This window comes from Podarcis muralis, chromosome 18 (genome assembly GCF_964188315.1).
Source record: "Podarcis muralis chromosome 18, rPodMur119.hap1.1, whole genome shotgun sequence".
NCBI lineage: Eukaryota > Metazoa > Chordata > Lepidosauria > Squamata > Lacertidae > Podarcis > Podarcis muralis.
Window position 1 is genome coordinate 5654636 of NC_135672.1, and position 24176 is coordinate 5678811.

Consider the following 24176-nt stretch of genomic DNA (forward strand, 5'->3'; position numbering starts at 1 on the left):
ATCAATGTAAACTTGTACTGGTTCTCCACAATTTACATTTAAATCTGCTAACAAATGCTTGAAATAAATCACCTCGTTGCACAATTCACTCAATGCGGCGTACTCTGATTCCGTTGATGACACACTTACAACGTCTTGCTTGCGAGACCGCCAGCTGATTAAAGCTCCACCGACCATTATAACTAGTCCTGTGACAGATTTTCTATCCGGCAAATTTCCCCAGTCACTATCACAGTAGCAACTCAACATTTCATCCTCTGAAGAATTTAATTGTAACTGTTAAGTCGTGGGTTGACATAGCAGCCGGCACAGCGATCTCTTCAAGTAGCTCTTTATTATGGTAAGCTGGAATAGAACTGACAGTGAACAGCTCAGCCGGCCTGTATTTATAGGCAGCCGGCTGTCACATTGTAACCACAACAGCCCAGAGTTCCCGCCTAAAATAACTGCCGCGGACCTGAGTGAAAACTATCTACAGACCTGAGTGAAAACTATATACAGTATCCCCCTGTTGGCCCAGGGTGAAACTACACTACATAACACCCCTCCCCACCGAGATAAGGCGTTAGTTACAATCGTAATGGTTTCCTTATATACAGCACTACGCGTAATGGTTCAATTAGGCACAAAAGCATATCGGTTACATTTCCCATACTTAGACCAACAGTGATACCTGTCCAACAACATAGTCCTTTAAATGAGTTGGGCGCTTGGAAACTCTGCCAGACCGCCGGGGACTGGTAGCCAAGTCCGGAGGGCCACACAGTTCTCGCTGAGGCTGTGGTGCGACCCTAGGTGGCGTTGGAACCAACTCCCCTGGATCCGCTGCTGTGAGTGGAGCCTCCGCAAGTGGAGTGGTCTGAGTCTGTTCTGAGACGGCTTGGTTCGGCTCCACGCTGGCAGTTTGCGAGGGAGGTGTAGGTGGAGCCTCGCCATCTGTACGTGTCTCTTCTGGAGCCGCAAGCGCAGTTGGGGGCACCTCGGTAGTGTCCAAGTCCCCAACCCTGCGCCTAAGTTGGTCTATGTGCCGTCGCCACAAGCGCCCGTCTTCGAGTGCCACCTGGTACGAGCGAGGTCCAGTGACTCCCACTACTGTGGCTGGCACCCAAGGGATGTCCCCCACATAGTTCCGGGCAAAGACCTGGTTTCCTGGGACAAATGACCGTGGTGCGTTGGCACAGCCTGGGGGTTCAGCCACGGCAAAGTCTGGGTGTAGCCGGTCGAGCGGTGACCTGAGGCGGCGGCCCATAAGCAGTTCCGCAGGACTCCTCCCTGTGGCCGCATGAGGGGTGATGTGTTGCGCGAACAAGTATTCGGCGACCCGCTCATGCCAGTCTCCCCGGTCCAGGCGCGCCAGTGCCTCTTTTGTCGAGCGCACCATTCTTTCCGCTTGCCCGTTGCTGGATGGATGAAAGGGTGCCGTTAGGGCATGGCGGATGCCCAGTCCCAAAAGATACCGCTCAAACGTGCCTGATGTGAACTGCGATCCGTTGTCAGAGACAAGGACATCAGGACACCCATGCGTTGCAAACAGGCCTCGCAGCACCCGGATGACAGCTTCGGTAGTGGTGGAGGGCATCAGGGCGACCTCCAGCCATTTGGAATAGGCGTCCACCACTACCATAAAGGTCCGGCCGTGAAAGGGGCCAGCCAGATCGATGTGCACCCTCGACCAGGGTGTCTTTGGCGTCTCCCACGTGTATCCCTTAGCTGCCGGTGGTGCAGGCCTCGACTCCTGGCACGCTTGACAGGCGGACACCCAGGCAGTGATGGCATCGTCCATATTAGGCCACCAGACGTAACACCGAGCCAACGCCTTCATTTTGACAATTCCCGGGTGGCCAACGTGCAGAGCCTCCAGGATGCGCTGACGGAGTCCCTGGGGAATCACGACGCGGTCTCCCCACAGCAGACAGCCGCGATGAGCTGAGAGTTCATGTTGTCTGGTTGCGAAAGGCTGGAACTCCGATGCAAAGGGCCCTTGTGGCCACCCCCTCCACACCCAGTTGAGCACCCGGCTGATGGTGCGATCCTGGGCAGATGCGGAGGCCACAGTGGCAGCTGATACAGGCGCTTCCGGAAGATCCTCAATCAGAAGGAGCGATGAAGCTGGAGCCGGGTCTTCCACAAATGCTGGAAGAGGGCAACGGCTGAGGGCGTCGGCATGGCCCATCGATTTCCCCGGGCGATGGATGAGCCGGTAGTGGTAGGCAGCCAGGAAAACAGTCCATCGCAGCATGCGTGGTGAGAGGACCGGTGGAGTTGGACGATCACCGGCGAGGAGGCCCAGGAGTGGCTTGTGGTCAGTGATGAGGTCAAAAGTCCTGCCATAGAGGTATTCATGAAACCTCTTCACTCCAGCCACAAGTGCCAATGCCTCCTTGTCGAGCTGGCTGTAATTCCGTTCCGTCGGAGATAGTGTCCTGGAAAAGTAGGCGAGCGGTGCTTCTCTTCCATCTGGAAAACGGTGACTAAGGACAGCCCCGATGCCAAAAGGTGAGGCGTCGCAGGCAAGGACCAGCGGCCTGGATTCACTGTACTGTACCAGCACACTGTCCGAAGAAAGGAGAGCCTTGACCGCGTTGAAGGCCGCCGTCTCCCGATGACCCCAGGCCCAAGGCGTCTTAGTGCTAAGGAGTCGGTGAAGAGGCTCAGCCACTGTGGCTTTGTGGGGCAGGAACATGTTATAAAAGTTCAGCAGCCCCAGGAACGCCTGCAACTCCGTTTTGTTCTTTGGAGTGGGGGCCTGCTGGATAGCGCGGATCTTGGCTGTGGTTGGATGAAGACCGGAGGCATCGATAAGATAGCCCAGGAACTCTACCTGTGGAACGGCGATCTGGCACTTCTCCCTTTTTACCTTGAGCCCGGCCTCCTGGAACCTGGTCAGCACGGCACGGAGGCGCTCGAACAGCTGCTGGTGTGAGTCTGCAGACACCAAGACGTCATCAAAATATGGTACCACGCCCGGAAGCCCTTGCAGGAGACGCTCCATAAGGCTTTGGAAGATGCCAGGAGCCACACTCACCCCGAACTGCAACCGGCGGCAACGGAATGCCCCCCGGTGGGTGACGATCGTCTGGGCTTCAGCAGTGGCATCATCGACTGGCAGTTGTTGATAGGCTTGGGCAAGGTCCAGCTTAGCGAAGACCTTACCCTCACCCAGGGAATGCAGCAGGTGTTGGACAACAGGAACCGGATAAGCGTGCTGCTGAAGTGCCTTGTTGATCGTGCACTTGTAGTCAGCGCAGATTCTCACCGACCCATCTGGCTTGACAGGCGTGACGATGGGGGTTTCCCACTTTGCGTGGTCAACCGGCTCCAAAACTCCTTGAGCGATCAGTTTGTCCAGTTGTTCGTCCACCTTAGCCTTGAGAGCAAAGGGAACCCGGCGTGGCTTTAGCTTGATGGGGGCGACTTGTGGATCCAGGCTAAAGGAGATGGGCGTACCTGTATATTGGCCCAAGGTGCCGTCAAAAACCTCGGCAAAGTCTTTGACCAGACCCTCAGTCTCTGCGTTAGAGATGCAGTTGATGCCGGTGACTTCCAGGCCGAGGGCATCAAACCAGTCTAGCCCTAGGAGGCTTGGCCGCTGACCTTCGACCACCACCAACCGGAGCAGGCCCGAAAAATCCTTGAAGGCGATCCGGAACCGGCCAACGCCTACCACGGGAACGTCGTTTCCCTGGTAGTCTCTCAGGTGTACGCGGTGAGAGTCGAGTTGCCTTTTGGACACTCTGGGTACCAGTCTTTTGATGGTGCTCCATGACACGATGGACAGGGCAGACCCGGTGTCGATCTCCATGTCACATGGAGCTCCTTCAATGAGCACCGTGACGTTCAGCTTGCGTCTCGTAGGTGAGTCGGTTTGGCCAATCGTGGTTCCAGACGGGCAGCGGCAGTTGGTGAGAGCGAAACAACTTTCCTTGGCAGACTGGAGTGAAGACTTGGACTTGCGAGTCGATGAAGGGGGGGTGTCAGACGGAGCCGATCGGCAGACCTTAGCGATGTGGCCCCTTCTGGAACACCTCCTACAGATGGCGTCTCTGAATCGACACTTGGCACGGGAATGGTTGCCTCCGCAGCCAGCACATTCCGGTTGGCCCTTGGACTTCTGTTGGAACTTCCTGCGCTCCCGCTTTGTCTGGTGCACATCATCGTCTTCACTGGAGGATGCCTCCTCACTGCTGGCCTCTTCATGATGCACCGGAACGGGCTCCCTAGCAAGACGCAGGCTGCTGGACTTGCGGATCTCCTGAGCGGAGCGTTCAGCAGCTTCTGAGGCCACAGCCTCCTCAATGGCTTTCTGTAGCGTGAGGTCTGGCTTGGCTAGGAGACGCCGTTGCAGATGGATGTCCCGGACCCCGCAGACGATTCGATCCATCAGGGCATCGTCTAAGTCTCGGAACTCACAGTGCATTGCAGCCTGTCGTAGGGCGGTGGTGTAGTTATTGATTGACTCCCCCTCTGCCTGGTTCCTGTGGTAGAACGCATGGCGGGCAGCAATCTTGGACGGCTTTGGTGCGTAGTGGTTGCGGAGCTTCTCTTGGATCGTGTCCCATGGTGATGCCTGGACTGCTTCAGGCGCAACCAACGCTCGGGCCGTCTCAAACACCTCAGGCCCACAGAGGCTGAGGAATAGGCCCCGCTTCCGATCCTGTGATACTGCTGTCAGTTCGTTGGCTTGGAGGTAGCAGTCGAACCGAGCGAGGTAGGAGTCCCATGATTCAGAGGCTGGCGCAAACGGCGGTAGAGGCACAAGTGAAGCCATGATTCCGATGCCGGCGTGAAGGGCGATGGATGGAACACAGTGCTCTAGCCAGAACAGTCAGCTCTGAACTGGTTCTGCCCAGTGATTTCGCTCAGTGATTTCGCTCTGTGATTCAGCTCAGTGATTCAGCTCAGTTCAGAGGCTGGCCGCATCTGGCTGTGCTCTGATGTCCATCCATCCCACCTTCGTCGCCAGTGTTAAGTCGTGGGTTGACATAGCAGCCGGCACAGCGATCTCTTCAAGTAGCTCTTTATTATGGTAAGCTGGAATAGAACTGACAGTGAACAGCTCAGCCGGCCTGTATTTATAGGCAGCCGGCTGTCACATTGTAACCACAACAGCCCAGAGTTCCCGCCTAAAATAACTGCCGCGGACCTGAGTGAAAACTATCTACAGACCTGAGTGAAAACTATATACAGTATCCCCCTGTTGGCCCAGGGTGAAACTACACTACATAACAGTAACATATAGCCAATTGTCTGTTTGAGATACCTCAGAACTTGTTTTACCCCTTTCCAGGCATTTAGTGTGGGTTTTGAGACCAATCTACTTAATATGCCTACTGCGTAGCTAATATCAGGTCTGGACCACTGTGCTAGATACAATAAACTTCCAATTACAGAGTGATATACATCAGGATGTTCAAATTCAGGACTCTCATCTATATGAAGTGTTTTTATGAAACCTGGATCCATAGGCACCGCTGCCCCTTTGCAATCCTGCATCCTGTATGTAGTCAGTAGTTGTTTGACTTTGTTCTGCTGACTAATTAGACAGCTGCCATCTTGGGCCCAGCACACTTCCAACCCTAGATATGTCCTAACCGGGCCTAAGTCTTTCACTTTGAACTTACTGGACAATTGCTTGGCAAACCTTTTAGTTTGTTTATCTGCCTGCAGCCTACAATCTTTGCCCCCTCAGGCGCTGCTACTGGTGTAAAGACCTTGTGCTCATTCAGAGAGGACATCTCTTCCTCCATTGCCTGTTTCCAGAGCTCTGCCTCCTCTTTTGGTAACTTTAACACCTCCTGAAAACTCTTGGGTTCTGCAATTACACTAAACACATTTGCAGTATCTGGGGAAAAACGCACCGGAGGCACTCCTTTGTTTTGTCTTTTAGATCTTCTGGGAGAAAATTTTTCTTCTGACCCACTTTCCTCCTCAGAACTATGACCTCTCTTTTGTTGCTTAGCAACTGGTCTTTGGCTAACTCCACTTTCTTGAGAGCTCTTATCTGAACTTTCCTCCCCCTCAGACTCTGATTCTCTGTGTCTACTTTCAGAGTCATGAAGCTCCTGGGAAGGTTCAAACCAAACTTCAGTATTGGCATGTAGTCTCTCCCAGCCACTATGATCACAAAAACTGGCATTCCTGGAGATCACAATGCCATTTGTCCCTTCAGCAAAACGGAAACCTTTTCCCAGCTCCTGGTAACCCACAAACACTAACTGTTTGGTCTTAGGATCTCCCTTCTTCCTCATTTGTTTCGGAATTAATACCCAGGCTTTTGATCCAAACACATGCAAATGGTCAATTTTGGGTTTTTTCTGAAACAATTTAAAGTACGGGGTTGTACCTATTGTTTGATGAAAGAGCCTGTTTTGGAGATAACACGCGGTGAGCATGCTCTCCCCCCAATAAGACATGGGCAAATCAGCATCGTCAAGCATGACAAACATCATATCTTGTAAAGATCTGTTTTTCCGCTCTGCAACGCCATTCTCCTCTGGGGAAAAAACGTTCGTTTTTCTATGCCCAATGCCACGCTTTTGTAACCAATCTTTAAAGGCATTTGACATAAATTCGCCACCTCTGTCCGTCTGAATCCTTTTGAGTTTAATGGACAGAAATCTTTCCACAGATGCCACCCAGCCTTTAAACTTAGTGAACACGTCACCCTTATTCTTCATGGGAAAAACCCAAGAATAACGCGTGGCGTCATCCACAATTGTTAATGAAAAGCGCGATCCACCCCTGCTTACAGCAAATGGACCAATTACATCCATGTGAACCAGCTGTAGCGGTGACTCACTAACTCTGTCACTTCTGGGGTAAGAGACTCTGTGGGTTTTGACCTTTTTACACACATTACAATCAAGGTACTTGTTACAACTCTTTAAATTACCCCCATCAGCCAATTCAGACATTTTTAGTACACTTTTCCAGCAAGCATGCCCCATTTTCCTATGCAATAAGTGCACACAGTTGTCATGTATAGCTTTGTTATTCACTGCAGGCTGAGATTTACTGACTACTGCTGCAACTTGAGATCCTGCTTTAAGCCAAAACAAGCCTCCCTCTGACTTAGCAGTGCCTAAAATCTCACCAGCCTTCTTAATGATGCAACTGTCTCCTTCAAAATGCACTTTAAACCCAGCTTTTAGCAAACAATCTACAGACATCAGATTGCTCCTTAATGAAGGCACACAAAGTACATTTTGCAGACATTCACGAAGACAAGGAACAAAAACTGCACCCCCCGAAATCACTTAGGAAGTACTTCCGTCTGCTAGAGCCACCTGGCTGCGCTGTGCTGAGTTCTTGGAAACAAACAATTCATCTGAATTCACGATGTGGCGAGATGCTCCCGAATCGACCACCCAGACCGCTTGTTTCTCATCAGCAATCTTGACCTCACCGGTCACCAGCTGAGCCGACTGTTTTCGTTTGAAGAATTTCTTTTTACGCTGCTGCTGCTGCTGATCTCGTCTCTGCTCCTGCGCCGGCAACTGAGACTTGACCAACTCCGGACATTGTCGTTTCAGATGCGCTGAAGACCCACATCGGAAACAACGCCTAACAGCAAACGCTGACTCCTCACCGGTACGCTGCTTTTGCTTCACCTCTGGCACGGCATGAGAACTCCTTCCAAACCGCCCACCTGTAGAAGCCTCTGCAGCCAACGATCTTTCTTGCCTCTTCTGCCATTCTTCAATCAAACGCCCAGTAACGTAACTGACTGATAAATCACGCTCCTGTATGCCTTCTAGAGACAAAACTAAATTATCCCAGCTTTCTGGGAGAGAACTCAAAATAATAGCCACTTTCTCCTGCTGGTCTAACGCACAGTCTCTTTCCTGTAGCGCAACAAACTTTAACTGTAAACTGTGTAGGTGTTCCTGCATTGTAACCCCAGGCTGTAACATTGCCTTGTACAATGCCTTGCGAATGAACAGCTTGGAAACCGCTGTCTCACGCACATGGAGTTCTTTAAGTGCTTGCCACACACCTCTAGCTGTCTTGATTCCCCTCACATACGGCAACTGGGAATCTTCCAGCCCCAAGACAATTGTGGCCCTTGCTCTTTGGTCTTTATCGAGGTCTTCATCATCAGGCTTCACAGGAAACTTACTCACCACTTGCCAGAGACGATCCCTCTGCAGCACTGCCTGCATGCGTTCCGACCACAGCAAGTAATTGGAGTCATTCAGACGCTCAAAAGCCATCTGAACTGGTTGTGAGGCCATCTTAAGAGCGATGTCCCTGGAACCCGGAACCAGCTACTCACGACCACCGAGAGAGAAAACAGGAACCACAGCACCCAGCACTCACACGCTGCAGCTGTTGTCCTTGTGTCCGCTGCGTCACCAGCTCACCACGGTCAGGAACCAGCCAGAGTCCATCTGCTGCACCAGCAGGAACAACAACTTCTGGAACTACTGGAACCAACGCCGTTGATGCTGACACCACCGCAACTCAGGCTGGCAGCACAATGCCCATAACCTCATGGAACTTTGGAGTGTCAGGCATAGCCCTACTGGCTTTAGCCCAAACGTAGCAGAGTTTTCCTGCACAGCGAAGAAGCTAGTTGCGGCAGTAATGACAAGTCAGCTAGACTCAGAATAACTATTTACAGGATTTATTAAAAAGGAGAAAATAAAACAGCAGAGTTTCTGCATACAAGTAAAAGTAAAATAAACCCTCTCTTTCTCTCTCTCAAAACCATACACAGCACTTCTACTCCTAACAACACCTCACATCAAACTGAGCTAGCAATCCCTTGATAACAGAGTTGAGTGCTGGTCGTTAACCAATCAGAGTGAGTAGTTTCTAGGTCAAGCAGACCTGGGCTTTCTGCCAAGAGTAAATTGACACCAGCTTGAGTTAATTGTGCGAAGCTAGAATCTGCAAGTTTCCCACGAGAACCAATTAACAGAAACTGAAACTGAACATTATCTACTTGCACTGGTGTGCTTTCGAAGTGCTAAGTTGGCAAGAGCTGGGACTGAACAACGGGAGCTCACCCCGTCATCGCAGGGATTCGAACTGCCAACCTTCTGATCGGCAAGCCCAAGAGGCTCAGTGGTTTAGACCACAGCGCCACCCACGTCCCGGGAAGTAGATATTAACAAGGAAAAAAACCCCTAACTCGAGAGATCAGGGACATTGGAGGTCAGACTATCAGGCCACGGAGCTCAATATTGTCAGCAGCGACTCTCCAGGATTCCAGGGTCTTTATAGAATTGTAGAGTTGGAAGGGACCACAAGAGTCATTCTAGTCCAACTCCCTGCAGTGCAGGAATTTTTTACCCAACGTAGGGTCGAACCCACAACCCTGAGATTTAAGAGTCTCATGCTCTACCAACTGAGCTATCCCAGGTCTTGTTCCAGCCTTGCCTGGAGATGACAGGGAACAAACCTAAGGTTCTTCCTTTAAAGATAATGTAAGATTTGTGAGGCAGAAGAAATCAAAGAAACATGGAAAGAAGCCTTAAACATCAAAAGCGGGGTCTTGGGGGGGTGAGAGAGAAAAGACTTATCATGTCCCCCTGTTCTCTGAACCCCTGTCAAAAAACCCCAGCCAGTTTTGTGGTTCTAAATGTGTGTATGTGTTTAAAACCCTATCCTCTTATTTATTGTTAACTTATTCTTGTTTGTGTCGCCAGTGTTTTGGACGTGTTGTTGGTTTGTATTACCGTATTTTTCGCTCTATAGGACGGACCAGATGATAGGACGCACCTTGTTTAGGGACGCGGGTGGCGCTGTGGGTAAAACCTCAGCACCTAGGACTTGCCTATCGCATGGTCGGCAGTTCGAATCCCCGTGGCGGGGTGCGCTCCCGTCGTTCGGTCCCAGCGCCTGCCCACCTAGCAGTTCGAAAGCACCTCCGGGTGCAAGTAGATAAATAGGGACCGCTTACCAGCGGGAAGGTAAACGGCGTTCCGTGTGCTGCGCTGGCTCGCCAGATGCAGCTTGTCACGCTGGCCACGTGACCCGGAAGTGTCTGCGGACAGCGCTGGCCCCCAGCCTATAGAGTGAGATGGGCGCACAACCCTAGAGTCTGGCAAGACTGGCCCGTACGGGCAGGGGGACCTTTACCTTTAGTTTTTGGGGGGGGGAGAGGACAAGAAAAAAAAAATCTGAATCCCAGAAGCCAGAACAGCAAGAGGGATCTGGCTTCTGGGAAAGCCTCTTGCTGTTCTGGCTTCTGGGATAGCCGCTGGGATAGCTGGTCTAGCTTTGTACGAAGCCTCCGCAAGGCACGGGGAGCCTTCATCCTGCTGCCCTGCGGAGGCTTCTGGGACAGCCTGTGAAGCCTCCGCAGGACAGCGGGGTGCCTTCATCCTGCTGCCCTGCGGAGGCTTTGCGCAGCCACCCCCAAACTAGAGGTCCCGCTGCGCTCCAAAGGCTTCAGGCGGCTATCCCTGAATCAACGTGTAGCCTCCAGAGCGCGGAGGGAGCGCTCCCTCTGCGCTTTGGAGGCTTCACGTTGCTATCGCTGAAGCCAAGGAGCCTGCATGCGCTCCATAGGACGCACAAATATTTCCCCTTAATTTTTGGAGGGGGGAAAGTGTGTCGTATAGAGCGAAAAATACGGTATTTATCTAAGATTTATTTGGTGATGGGTGGCGAGTTATTAACAGAGCAATAAAAAATTATCCAGATAGGTTGGTCTTTGGCTGTATGTTCTTCCTTCCAAAGATAAGGACTGGGGCTGTTGAACCGCCTCTCTGCTCACTCACCAGGTTGTCCGTTGAAAGCGATGCCCAGAACTCCGCTGTAATCCCTGTCGGTGAGCAGGAAAGCTAAGCAGTAACTGTTCCAGTTGGCTTTGGAGTGCATCATTAAGAGCATCTCTGGACTGATGAAGGGCGACTCTGAGCGGTCCTCCTCCTCCACGATCTGCGGAAGAAGAATAAGACACACCTGGGCACGTGACGCTGCTTTAGTATTTTGCACTGATTTACAAAGCCCAGAAACAACTTCGACCCAGGGCACCTCAGGGACTGCCTGAAACCCTGCACAGTAACACAGAGCCAGTGTGGTGTAGTGGTTAAAAGCGGTGTACTCGTAATCTGGTGAACAGGGTTCGATTCCCCGCTCCTCCACATGCAGCTGCTGGGCCAGTCACGCTTCTCTGAAGTCTCTCAGCCTCACTCACCTCACAGAGTTTTTGTTGCAGGGGAGGAAGGACAAGGAGAGGAATGAATGAATGAATTTAATTATTTCGGTCGCAGACCAGTTCCAGCCCACATACAATATCAAGGAAAAAACATAAAACATAATAGGGATACATTTGAATTTGCAATTAGGTATAACAGGGACAATACAGATATCCAACAGTTAAAAAATATAGAAATTAAAACTTAGTCACTAACATATAACCTAAAATTATCATTTAAAACCTTAATCCTTATGATAGCACAGCTTGTTCCCTAAGTTTTATGGCAATCGCACAGAATTTGGCTACCTTTAACGTGATCTCAAGATCCTTGTCCTCTACCAGGGATTTTAGACATTGAAGTTCGGATTCATTTGGAGATTTTTGCATAGCAGGGGTGATAAATACTGAGCATATATCCCTGTAGAAACTCTACTAAGAAGAGAGCCTGTGCTTACGTTGATGGTCTTAACTTTGAAGTCGATGTGCCTGATTCCATCAAATTCTGCCCCTTCGTAAATGGCATTTACAGCATTTATGTAGCTGGCAATCTGGTGGGAGAGAAAGATAGAAAGAGATGGGAGGGCTAGGAAAGACTCTAAATAGCCCATAAAAGGTAGGTACCCCTGCCCGTACGGGCCAGTCTTGCCAGACTCTGGGGTTGTGCGCCCATCTCACTCAAGAGGCTGGGGGCCAGCACTGTCCGGAGACACTTCCGGGTCACGTGGACATTGTGACAAGCTGCAACTGGCGAGCCAGTGCAGCACATGGAACGCCGTTTACCTTCCCGCTGGTAAGCGGTCCCTATTTATCTACTTGCACCCGGGGGTGCTTTCGAACTGCTAGGTTGGCAGGCGCTGGGACCAAGCAACGGGAGCGCACCCCGCCGCGGGGATTCGAACCGCCGACCTTTCGATCGGCAAGCCCTAGGCGCTGAGGCTTTTACCCACAGCGCCACCCGTGTCCCTAAAATAGCCCATACTGTAGCCTTATTAGACTTTACCGACTGGTGGGGTCTGTGTTGCTCCCGGGAGGGAGAAAGGAAGTCAAATGACACCGAGGTTGATTCATAGAAAGTTTATTCTGCTCTCCGATAGCAGAAGGCACTTGCGAGGTCAGTCCACAGCAAGTCCAAAGAAATTAGAAATTACATGCAGTATATATATCCTCCAGGCACCCTCTCCCCCCCTTCCTCAGGAATCTAACCACGTCAGCTTATACACGTAAGTTGACACTTCTGACACCATCCATGACCATAAAGAGTTGTTCCTGTTCCGGCACTCTTGACCATAAAAGGTTATTCCTGTTCCTATTCCTATACTCTTATCTTGGAGCAAGAGGTCACCAACTCTAAGAGCTCTCCTGGCGCTGTTCCCGGGTGGCTGACAAGGTCTGTACGTCAGTGTGGTCAGGACGTAAAATAAAACCCAGACGTGCCATCCCTGCTCTACTGGAACTGGCAAGGCCACCCATTGCCGTCACGGACTGATAAAGGAGAGGGTTTTGAGCACTTGTTTATACAGCTGGCTTTCTGTTTATACATTGACTCAAGCTCAAGCTTCCTGAGCTAGAAAAGCTCAAGTTAATGCTTTTTAGAAATGCTCCCTTGGAGGAGGAAAAATGGGGCTTTTGGGTCCCATTTCAAACTGGCTGCACAGAAACCCATTCCTTCAATAGCAGCCATAGAATCACAGAATAGTAGCGTTGGAAGGGATCCCAAGGATCATCTAATCCAACTGAATGCAATGCAGGAATCTTTTGCCCTATGTGGAACTCGAACCCACCTCCCTGGGACGAAGAGTCGCATGGTCTGCTGACGAATGACCTGTATTGTCTCGCTCAGTATTAGCTACCTCCCTATGTGTTCCTGATTAAATCAGCCCTTCCTTTAGAATCATGAGGACCAGATCCTTTGGCCACGCAAACATTACTGGTATAAAAAGCAGCTAGGTCTCAGCTCCTCTGAGTTCTTCAAGCCCCTTCGCCACGGCAAGGCAGCGATCAATGCCTGCTTCTTGGGAGAAAAGCAGTGACAAAATTAGACAGCATCTTATAAAGCAGAGACATCACCTTGCCAACAAAGGTCCGTATAGTTAAAGCTATGGTTTTCCCAGTAGTGATGTACGGAAGTGAGAGCTGGACCATCAAGAAGGCTGATCGCTGAAGAATCGATGCTTTTGAATTCTGGTGCTGGAGGAGACTCTTGAGAGTCCCATGGACTGCAAGAAGATCAAACCTCTCCATTCTGAAGGAAATCAGCCCTGAGTGCTCACTGGAAGGACAGATCCTGAAGCTGAGGCTCCAAGACTTTGGCCACCTCCTGAGAAGAGAAGACTCCCTGGAAAAGACCCTGATGTTGGGAAAGATGGAGGGCACAAGGAGAAGGGGACGACAGAGGACGAGATGGTGGGACAGTGTTCTCGAAGCTACGCACAGGTGGCTTTCACTTTGTGTTTCTGGAAGAAGAATCTGAATGTCCTTTCTAAACCAATCACAAAAGCCAGGCCAGCCACGAATAAAACATTCCCAATAGCCAAAAGTGCTTTGTCAAAAATAAGGATCATTCCAAAGAAAAGGAAAAACACTCCAAAACCTGTGAGACCCGTTCCAGTTTTCTGAGTGTCCGTGAGGGAAAACATGGCGACGGTGGGAGCAGCGCTATAGTTCTCGTATTGTTTTTGAGAAATTGCAAATTGGATAAATCCAGCTTTAAATGCCTGTTGTCTTTGTCCATGGAGTTTTCTTGGCAAGGATACTGGAGTGGCTTGGAAGCTGGACCATAAAGAAGGCTGATCGCCGAAGAATTGATGCTTTTGAATTATGGTGCTGGAGGAGACTCTTGAGAGTCCCATGGACTGCAAGAAGATCAAACCTCTCCATTCGGAAGGAAATCAGCCCTGAGTGCTCACTGGAAGGACAGATCCTGAAGCTGAGGCTCCAGTACTTTGGCCACCTCATGAGAAGAGAAGACTCCCTGGAAAAGACCCTGATGCTGGGAAAGATGGAGGGCACAAAGAGAAGGGGGCGACAGAGGACGAGATGGTTGGATAGTGTTTTCGAGGTTACCAGCATGAGTTTGACCAAACTGGGGGAGGTAGTGGAGGACAGAGGTGCCTGGCGTGCTCTGGTCCATGGGGCCATGAAGAGTCGGATACGACTAAACGACTAAACAACAACAACAAGCTTTAAATGAGAATGGAATCAACTTTCTCTACCCCCCCCCACCCCCCGCCCCTGGTTAAGAGGCTTCCTTTGTAGATTCTGGTACCTGGGCGATCACGGCTTCGATGGAGCCAAACCTTCGATAGAAAAGGTGGTCAGCCTGAATGTGTAGCAAGCAAGAGGTCTTTGAATAATCCAGGCTTCTCTTCCACCGCAGTAAATGCTCTAGATCCTGTTGTGGAGAAAAGGTGAAGCAGGGAGATAGACCAGACTATATTTTTTTGGGGGGGGGGGGGATGAACGAATTCCTATGCCCCACAAATAACCCAGAGATGCATTTTAAATAAAAGCACAGATTCTACTCATGTAAAAACACACTGATTCCCAGACCGCCCGCAGGCCAGATTTAGAAGGCTATTGGGCCACATCTGGCCACCGCTCCTTAGTTTGCCTACCCATGTGTTAGATCCACAAGCTGCGCATATTCCATCAATTTTAAGTTGCCATTCTTCTTCAGTTGAGACTTGTTTCCCACTTTGGGGCTAACAAAACACAGGCCCACAGTTGTTGCATACCTAAATGACCTTTTTTGACACCTGGGAATTTCCATCTGAGCTATCCCCAACAAAAAGGATTCTAGTTGTTGTTGTTTTTTTAAGTACCGTATTTTTCGCTCTATAAGACGCACCAGACCACAAGACGCACCTAGTTTTTGGAGGAGGAAAACAAGAAAAAAAATATTCTGAATCTCAGAAGCCAGAACAGCAAGAGGGATCGCTGCGCAGTGAAAGCAGCAATCCCTCTTGCTGTTCTGGCTTCTGGGATAGCTGCGCAGCCTGCATTCACGCCATAAGACACACACACGTTTTCCCTTACTTTTTAGGAGGGAAAAAGTGAGTCTTATAGGGCAAAAAATACGTTACTTTTATAAACCCTGCCACCTCTTACTCGTATTTCCTCTAAACTAAAAAGCCCCCTTTCTCAGCTTTTAACCCTTACCTTTGCCGTAAGCTTTCGCTGGAAATCCTGCAGGTGCCGGTGTGTCTGTCGAGCCAATGTCACGGATTCAGAATCTCCCCAGAGTTGATAATCTAGCAGTGGGGAAGAAAAAAAAAATCCATAATGGCGCTGCAGAGTCTCAAGTCGAGAGGGAATCTTTTCATGCAGCAGAATTCCTCGGGCGGATCTTTGTTTTCGAAGTCCAACAAGCACTTGGGTTTTGTTCCCCCCCCCCCCCACATAGTCAACACACAGTCGAGATTTAAAGCAGACTTTCTGGCCCCTGAAAAGTGCTTTGTGGGGAACTGGCTTCGTTCCAAGAATTCTAGCCTGCTGCAGACTGATGCTGCATTCTCCCACCTGAGGAGTGTTATGTCACCACACCTGCCCAGCGATGATGTGCGTGGGTCTGTGCCAAGATCTGCCACGTGCTCCTTCGTTCACCTGGGCATGTGCAGAGAGGAAAAGGTGTGGATAACCTCGCCAAGGGGAGGGTTTTCAATCCATCAGCCGCACGGCAGGATCTAGAATCGATCTAGACCGGGGGGGTCCCTAAATCTTTTCAAGCGACTGTTGTAAACAAAAATGTGCCCTTTTCCCCTTATGGGGTATCCAAGAGCTTTCCTACGGGTGAGTGAGGACCCTGTAGCAACAGATCAATAAAGATCAGGCTTACTAGCTGCTTTGCTTCTCAATATTCTCTGGTTGGCCTCTGTTATTTTCTCCTACTGATAGAGAACCCACTTAAGGACTCTATATGGGCTCTTGGATACCCCATAAGGGAATAAGGGCAGAGGGACAGAGGCCAGTGTTGCCTGTGACACCCCTGATCACCATTCAAGGCACCCCAGGGTGTCACTGCACACGGGTTGAAAGCCACTGACCTAAGTCACTCTCATGATGGATGAATGAATGAGTTGGAGAGGTCTGGCTGGAGGAAGGCGTCCCAGCAGATTCGACGTAATAGGTGCCGTTCTGCGTCCGGATGAAGCCCTCAAAGAGACCGTTGATGATGGACCCGTGGCACGAGGAACCTGGCTCTCCTGTGGGAAGGTCAGCAGGGTCATTAGTGCAGGCTGGGCTAAAATACACCCATCCAAACATTATACAATACAATACGACAATCTTTATGGTCATTGTCCCATACAGAACAACGAAATTGAAAAAATCTACATCAGACGTTAGGGACGCAGATGGCGCTGTGGGTTAAATCACAGAGCCTAGGACTTGCTGATCAGAAGGTCGGCGGTTCGAATCCCCGCGACGGGGTGAGCTCCCGTTGCTCGGTCCCTGCTCCTGCCAACCTAGCAGTTCGAAAGCACGTCAAAAGTGCACGGCGTTTCCATGCACTGCTCTGGTTCGCCAGAAGCGGCTTAGTCATGCTAGCCACATGACCCGGAAGCTGTACGCCGGCTCCCTCGGCCAATAAAGCGAGATGAGCGCTGCAACCCCAGAGTCAGCCACGACTGGACCTAATGGTCAGAGGTCCCTTTACCTTTACCTTACATCAGACCTTCAAAAACCAACAAGCCAGCTATCCCAGCCTGGTTAACCCCCTAAAAACTCTGATACCCCATAATTAAATACAATATACTCCCACAGAGACTACCTTACACTGCGTTTAAAACCAAAATCGCATTTGGATAGAAACTGTTTCTCAGGCGGCTCGTCCTAGTCTTTATAACCCTGTCCCTTATTCCAGAAGGCAGAAGCTGAAAGAGATCATTTCCGGGGTGCGCACTATCCTGCGCTATCTCTGCAGCTTTCTTATTGCACCTGGAAGCATAGATTTGATCCAAGGTGGGAAGAGTGCACCCAATTATTCTCTCTGCAGGCTTTACAACCCTGGACAGCATTGTTTTCCCCTTGACCGTGCAGCTCCCAAACCACACACACAGACCATAATTATGTGACCCATGTGCAACTCTGCAAGCTGCAGGCATCAGGTGGGATGTCCTTGGACTCCAACTCCCATAAGCCCCAGCCAGCATGGGCAACACTCAGGCATGATGGGAGTCGTAGTCCATCTGAGAGGGCCAAGGGCTCCCAGTCCCTGAAGTTGGGCAAGCTTTGTAAACCTGCATCCGTTTTGCACAATTTATTCATCTTGATTCATTCAAAGCGCTGTGCACACCCTGCCCTGTGGGATTTCCCCAGCCTTTGCCCCAGGACTTTGCAAGCACAGTTTCACTGCCTTAAGGACTACAGAAGCTTGTTCTCCCCCTCCTTTTAAAATGAAAGCTCAAATTCATTAATTTCAGCGATATCGCTCTTATGTGATTGTAATAGTGGGGCACCGGAATCGTTGCATCACATAATCTTTGACTGTGCTTTTCACTTACCGGCCAGGAGCAAGTTTCTTGCTCAATATCTTAAGGGAATTGCCGATGATACGATTGAAGCCAAACTGAGATATCTACTAATTGATGATGACCCCCTAAAATCACTCATGGTTGCCAGATTCCTGATCAGCGTCCTATCCCTAAAGAAGAGAAACGGTCTCCTGTGTGATAGGAATTTTATGGTCTTAGATATATGGCAACGTTCATAACCACACGTACATAGATCAGCACAGGAAAGCCAACCTGGAACCATTTTGATTCCTAAACTGACCAAATCCTTTCTCTGCAAGGTTAAACTGGAAAAGCCTCCCCATTGTCTCTTTCCTCACAAATCCTGTCTCAAGGATATGTCTATTTGAATAAGGTGTGAGCCTGTGACCTGGCCCAGGAAATAAGTATTTTACCACTACAAAAGAATGCCCAGGCTCCCCAGGCAATCCAATCAAGTAACTTGCCAGACAGGAGATAAACTGTGACACGAGAAAAACAACATTTAAATTTCTGTGATGTAGGTGGGATGTATCTGAGGGGTGGTCTTAGGATACACCCCTTCTGTGATATATGCATAATGTTTCTGGGGGTGGTCTTGATCTAGAGAATGGGAATTTCAAAAGTCTTTATAAAGTCTTGCACACCATCTTTCTGGGTCCTCCTCCTCTCCTGCGTGTGAGGGGAGCACCCTGTTGCAACAGATCAATAAAGATCAGGCTTACGAGCTGCTTTGCTTCTCAATATTCTCTGGTTGGCCTCTGTTATTTTCTCCTACCAATAGGGAACCTATGTAAGGACTCTATATGGGCTCTTGGATACCCCATAAGGGAAAAGGGCATATATTTTTTATTTACAACACCTGTGTGATTCGGATAACCCCTTTAAACCATGACCTATGTTTTAGGCGATATCACCATTGATATCCCTGATTAATTTATGAGCAGAGGGCGATGTATAGGTTACAAATTTATTGTAATGTATGATGGTGGTTTCTGTTTTTGTATGATGGTGGTTTTTGTTTTTGTTTTGCTTCGATTATTGTTTGTCTTTTGTAAGTTTTGGCGATTTTAAATTTGGAGGTTTAAGTATAATATGTTGGTATGGGAAACTGTCGTGTAACGGGCCAATGGCCGTAATAAAGATCAATCAGGATGTATCAGGATCAGTGCATCTGCTCTGAATAGGAGTTATGTGGAGGGCAGACTTGTCTGGAATTCTTTTCCGGTAGAGAGAAACAAAGGCAGGTGGGAGACAGAGAGAATACATTCTTTTTCTATCCCCCTTTGTGAGGTGCTGACATCTTTCCAGACCTATTTTTTTTAAATTATTTTTTTGTCACCTTCCAGGATGCCAGAGTAAATGAAAGAGAGGTCCGTGGGCCCGGCGTCTCCGTTTCTCCTGGTGATCTCAATGCCTCTTGCAAAAACACTCCTGTCCCTCCATAGTCTCAGTCTGAAGACCCTGAAACACAGTTTCGACACATGCCTTTAGCTTGCGGAACTCATTGCTTGATGTGGACACCAGAGTGAATAACTTTTGTTGCATTTTTTTTTAAAGGGACAAATTGTGGGGTCTCTCCATCGTCCAGCCCGGACACTGAGGTCCAGCTCTGAGGGTCTTCTGGCGGTTCCCTCCCTGCAAGATGTGAGGTTACAGGGAACCGGGCAGAGGGCCTTCTCGGTGGTGGCGCCCGTCCTGTGGAACGCCCTCCCTCCAGATGTCAAGGAAATGAACAACTACCTGACTTTTAGAAGACATCTGAAGGCAGTCCTGTTTAGGGAAGTTTTTAATGTTTGATGTTTTATTGTGCTTTTAATTCTGTTGGGAGCCGCCCAGAGTGGCTGGGGAAACCTAGCCAGATGGGTGGGTATAGATAATAAATATTATTATTATTATTATTATTATTATTATTATTATTATTATTACAGAATTGTAGAGTTGGAAGGGACCACAAGGGTTGTCTAGTCCAACTCCCTGCAATGCATGAGTCTTTTGCTCGAAATGGGTCTCGAACTCATGACCTTGAGATCAAGTCTCATGCTGTGCTGACTGAGCATCACCCACAGATACCTGCCCCACTCATGCAAAAGTTAGGCTGTTCACAAAGTAAAGGAAGGATTGAACTCTGATTAATAAGAATACACAAAGAGGCTTGAACCAGCAAGACTGTGGGAAGGGTGCGTATAATAATCTCTTGTCTCCACCCCCTGGCCCAGGTCGTTTTATTCACGAAAGACCTTTTTACCGAGTGTTCTAAGGACCAATCAGATTTCTTCTGAGCATTTCAACAAACCCCATGTGGGGAAAAGTTAAACTACCAAAACTAATCAAGCACACATATTTCTGGGGTAAACAAAACAGAACTACAAAAGGAGTGTCGTCTGGCAACCCCGGAGGTGATAAACAAGCAATATACATGATAAGAAGGATGGCCAGGAGGACAGCGATCATTATCACCTTCAGGTGAGATCTGTTTCCTGGCCCTAAGATTAACATCCTGAGATTAACATATCAGAAAAGCTACATCAAAGAAACTGCCCACTGTCTTTGATGACCCAGGACGCCTGCCTGTCTGTCTACATGACTTGTCAAGAAAGAGAAATGGAACAAGGATGCAGAGCTGTGGATTGATCAAGAATCATATCAAAATAGTTTAAACCCAGTCAACGCAATGCTTTCGTTGCTGGCTTACTCTATATTTGTTATAATTCCTCATAGCAATCCCTACATTGAACGGATGGTGTTACTGTACCTCCGGTAGGCTTGGAACTCGAGCAAGATCGATCTCCCGTCTCCTTCCTCCTTCGCCTCTTCATGCATCTTCTCCAAAGCTCCTCTGTCGTAAGAGAGCCTCTCGTGGCGCTTGATGTAGGCCCTTGGGTGTGCAACTGCGCTGGCTTAAACCGAGAGGGAGAGACTCAAAGGGGGCTTTGTTGGGATGGCAGGAACTGAGGGTCAGAATTCAGTCGGCTGGTTGCCAAACATCCATCAATATCCCTGCTGCTGGTAGCACCAAGGCTCTCTCTCCAGGTCAGGAGTGGGAATCCCTTTTCAGACTGAGAGCCACATTCTATCTCGTATGTCGGCTGAGACCCTACCTGTCAAGCCAGAGTGGTGCATGCTCTGGTTATCTCCTGCTTGGACTACTGCAATGCGCTCCATGTGGGGCTACCTTGGAAGGTGACTCGGAAATGACAACCCAGAATGTGGCTGCCAGACTGGTGAGTGGGAGCAGCCGTTGAGACCACAGAGCACCCGCCTTGTAAGACCTACGTTGGCTCCCAGTAGGTTTCCGAGCACAATTCAAAGTGTTGGTGCTGATCTCTAAAGCCCTAAACGGCCTCAACCCAGTAGACCTGAAGGAGCATCTCCACGCCCCATTGTTCAGCCCGGACACTGAGGTCCAGCTCCGAGGACCTTCTGGTGGTTCCCTCACTGTAAGAAATGAGGTTCCAGGGAACCAGGCAGAGGGCCTTCTCGGTAGTGGCACCTGCCCTGTGGAGCACATTCCCATCAGAAGACAAGGAGATAAAGAACTACACAACTTCTAGAAGACATCTGAAGGCAGCCTGTATGGGGACGTTTTTAATGGTTGGTGTTTCGTTGTGTTATTCTGTTGGAAGCCACTCAGAGTGGTTGGGGCAACCCAGTCAGATGGGCGGGGTACAATAAATTGCTTATTTTTATTTCCTTCCAGGCAACCTTCCATGGAAGGGTGCGGAGAAGGCCCAGGGAGGGGGAGTTTCATGTTAAGCTCTGGATGGAGTTAAGCCCTTATTCCACCTTAAAGGTAAAAGGTAAAGGTAAAGGGACCCCTGACCGTTAGGTCCAGTCGTGGCCGACTCTGGGGTTGCGGTGCTCATCTCGCTTTATTAGCCGAGGGTGCCGGCGTACAGCTTCCGGGTCATGTGGCCAGCAGGACTAAGCCGCTTCTGGCGAACCAGAGCAGCGCATGGAAATGCCGTTTACCTTCCCACCAGAGTGGTACCTATTTATCTACTTGCACTTTCTGCTTTCAAACTGCTAGGTTGGCAGGAGCAGGGACCGAGCAACGGGAGCTCACCCCGTCATTGCGGGGATTCGAACTGCTGACCTTCTGATCGGCAAGTCCTAGGCTCTGTGGTTTAACCCATAGCGCCACCTGTGCCCCTTATTCCACCTTATTCTACCCTATTCTAATATGCAACAACTTCCTGCTGTCTCAAATATCTTTAAAAACAAAGAACACCCCCCCCCCAAAAAGGCTATTTGAAGTTTTCTGCCTGAACTTTGATAGCGGTTGCTATGTAAACATACATGGAGGGGTGGGTTTTTTTTGGCAGGGGTACAGACTATGGAAGTAATGTGAAATATCTTTGATTCATCGAGAGCATAATAAAAAAACGGAGGTTCGTGGGACATAATCCAAGGGAAGAGAGCAAGTGGGAAAAGAGAGATGGTATTAGAATCCTACCTGAGCCAGGCGTTTGGGAAAGAATCACTCTCCAAAAAGGGAAACTTAAATACCAGAGGGCCAGCATGGCGCGAAAGAGACCTCTTCTCCTTCTTCCGACTAGGGCGTGTCGGAATTCAGAGAAGGTTCGTCATTTGAGGCAAAGGCATCACAACACAGGAAGGGTCTTGCACAGGCTTGTTTAACTGGAAGGCTGCAGCTTGGGCTGGTGATAGTTGAGTTCCAGCTCCTTGTTGCCAATACTGGGCAAGTGTGGTGTAGCATTAAAAACATAATGTATGGGGTGTTAGGGGAGGGGATAGTACCTCTGATGGGGGGACAGTTTGTCCACCTTTGGTCGCTACCCTGCACTCAGCTCTCACCTGTGGCTCCTAGAAGCTGTCAGCAGGTGATAGCGGCCACAGTCCCAAGAAATGGCTTTGACTGGCCAGCAAAACCAGGTGAGGGCAGCCAATGGGCGTCAAACCCTCAGTTCTTCCTAGGAGGTTTAGATTCTAGTATAAGAGGCATCTGAACAAAGTTCCTTTGTAAGAGCATGGCCTGAGCTGGCCAGTTAAGTCCCGCCATTTCTCTTCAAAAGTTGTATTGTTTTCTCCTAGTAAAAATGTTTCATGAGCTGCATACTATTTTTGAAGGGACGCGGGTGGCGCTGTGGGTTAAACCACAGAATCTAGGACTTGCTGATCAGAAGGTCAGCGGTTCGAATCCCCGTGACGGGGTGAGCTCCTGTTGCTCTGTCCCTGCTCCTGCCAACCTAGCAGTTCGAAAGCACGTCAAAATGCAAGTAGATAAATAGGTACCACTCCAGCGGGAAGGTAAACGGCGTTTCCGTGCGCTGCTCTGGTTCACCAGAAGCGGCTTAGTCATGCTGGCCACATGACCCGGAAGCTGTACGCCGGCTCCCTCGGCCAGTAAAGCGAGATGAGCGCCGCAACCCCTTCCCGCCGGAGCGGTACCTATTTATCTACTTGCACTTTGAGGTGCTTTCGAACTGCTAGGTTGGCAGGAGCAGGGACCGAGCAACAGGAGCTCACCCCGTCGCGGGGATTCGAACTGCCGACCTTCTGATCAGCAAGTCCTAGGCTCTGTGGTTTAACCCACAGCGCCACACGCATCCCTACATTGTCCAACCCCCTACACTGCAGGAATCTCCACTAAAGCGTTCATGACTGATGGCTATCCAGCATCTGATTCCATGCTGCTACCACTGGTACTTTCCCCAATTCTCCTGGTTGGGTGCTGTGTCATCTTCAGATGGAGCTCAATAAGCCGGTGTGTGTGTGCTTTGGCTGATGCTGGAGACACAGTCTTGCTCTGTTCTGGACCCAAGTGGACCCATGCAACATGTTGGCGACTAATATACACACAATAATTACCAAAATAATTATACATTCTTTATCAATCTTCTGAAATATGCAAAACCTTGTGCAAAGCCACGAAGGCTTACAAACTACCCAACCTAAAATGAACTTATAATGTCTGGTTTCAATGGATTTTTCAAATGCTTAACTCAGTCTTTTGTTTTCTTTATATTTTCAGGTAAGTTCATGAAGGTACCAACAAAGGGTAAGTTTGGTGTTGTTCATAATACAGCGGTACCTCGGGTTACATACGCTTCAGGTTACAGACTCCACTAACCCAGAAATAGTGCTTCAGGTTAAGAACTTTGCTTCAGGATGAGAACAGAAATCGTGCTCCGGCAGTGTGGCGGCAGCAGGAGACCCCATTAGCTAAAGCGGTGCGTCAGGTTAAGAACAGTTTCAGGTTAAGAACGGACCTCCGGAACGAATTAAGTACTTAACCCGATGTACCACTGTACTGAGATGCTAGTGAAGTTGTAGACAGGGTGCTGGCGTTTTGCACCCGTTTCACCCTGGCAGTCCAAGTAATCAAAAGGCTGCTGTTTGCCCCCGATGGGGGCCCTTCTATGGGGCTTGCAGGTAGCACACTCCCAAGGTAGTTTTCCGGGCTTCTTCAGTGGTCTAATCTCAAAGCCTTGATACGTATATTGATATTCAACTTCATAAAGAATACTATTTCTTGCCTTAAGCTTAAGAGACTGATTTGCTTAGCAGCCAAG

The 24176-nt window shown here is 49.5% G+C and overlaps 1 protein-coding gene across 1 annotated transcript in view; it reads right to left on the reverse strand.

Moving 5' to 3' along the window:
- LOC114588574 (disintegrin and metalloproteinase domain-containing protein 10-like) overlaps positions 1 to 22180 on the reverse strand; it is a 36079-nt gene extending 13899 nt beyond the window's left edge. The window contains exons 1-8 of the mRNA XM_028713972.2: positions 22097 to 22180; positions 20396 to 20540; positions 18983 to 19104; positions 16195 to 16353; positions 15311 to 15402; positions 14418 to 14543; positions 11608 to 11700; positions 10731 to 10890 (exon numbers count right to left, since the gene is read on the reverse strand). Coding sequence (XP_028569805.2) covers positions 10731 to 10890; positions 11608 to 11700; positions 14418 to 14543; positions 15311 to 15402; positions 16195 to 16353; positions 18983 to 19104; positions 20396 to 20540; positions 22097 to 22163 — 964 coding nt within the window. The 5' untranslated portion in view covers positions 22164 to 22180. The remainder of the gene's footprint in view (positions 1 to 10730; positions 10891 to 11607; positions 11701 to 14417; positions 14544 to 15310; positions 15403 to 16194; positions 16354 to 18982; positions 19105 to 20395; positions 20541 to 22096) is intronic.
- Between the last annotated feature and the right edge of the window lie 1996 nt (positions 22181 to 24176).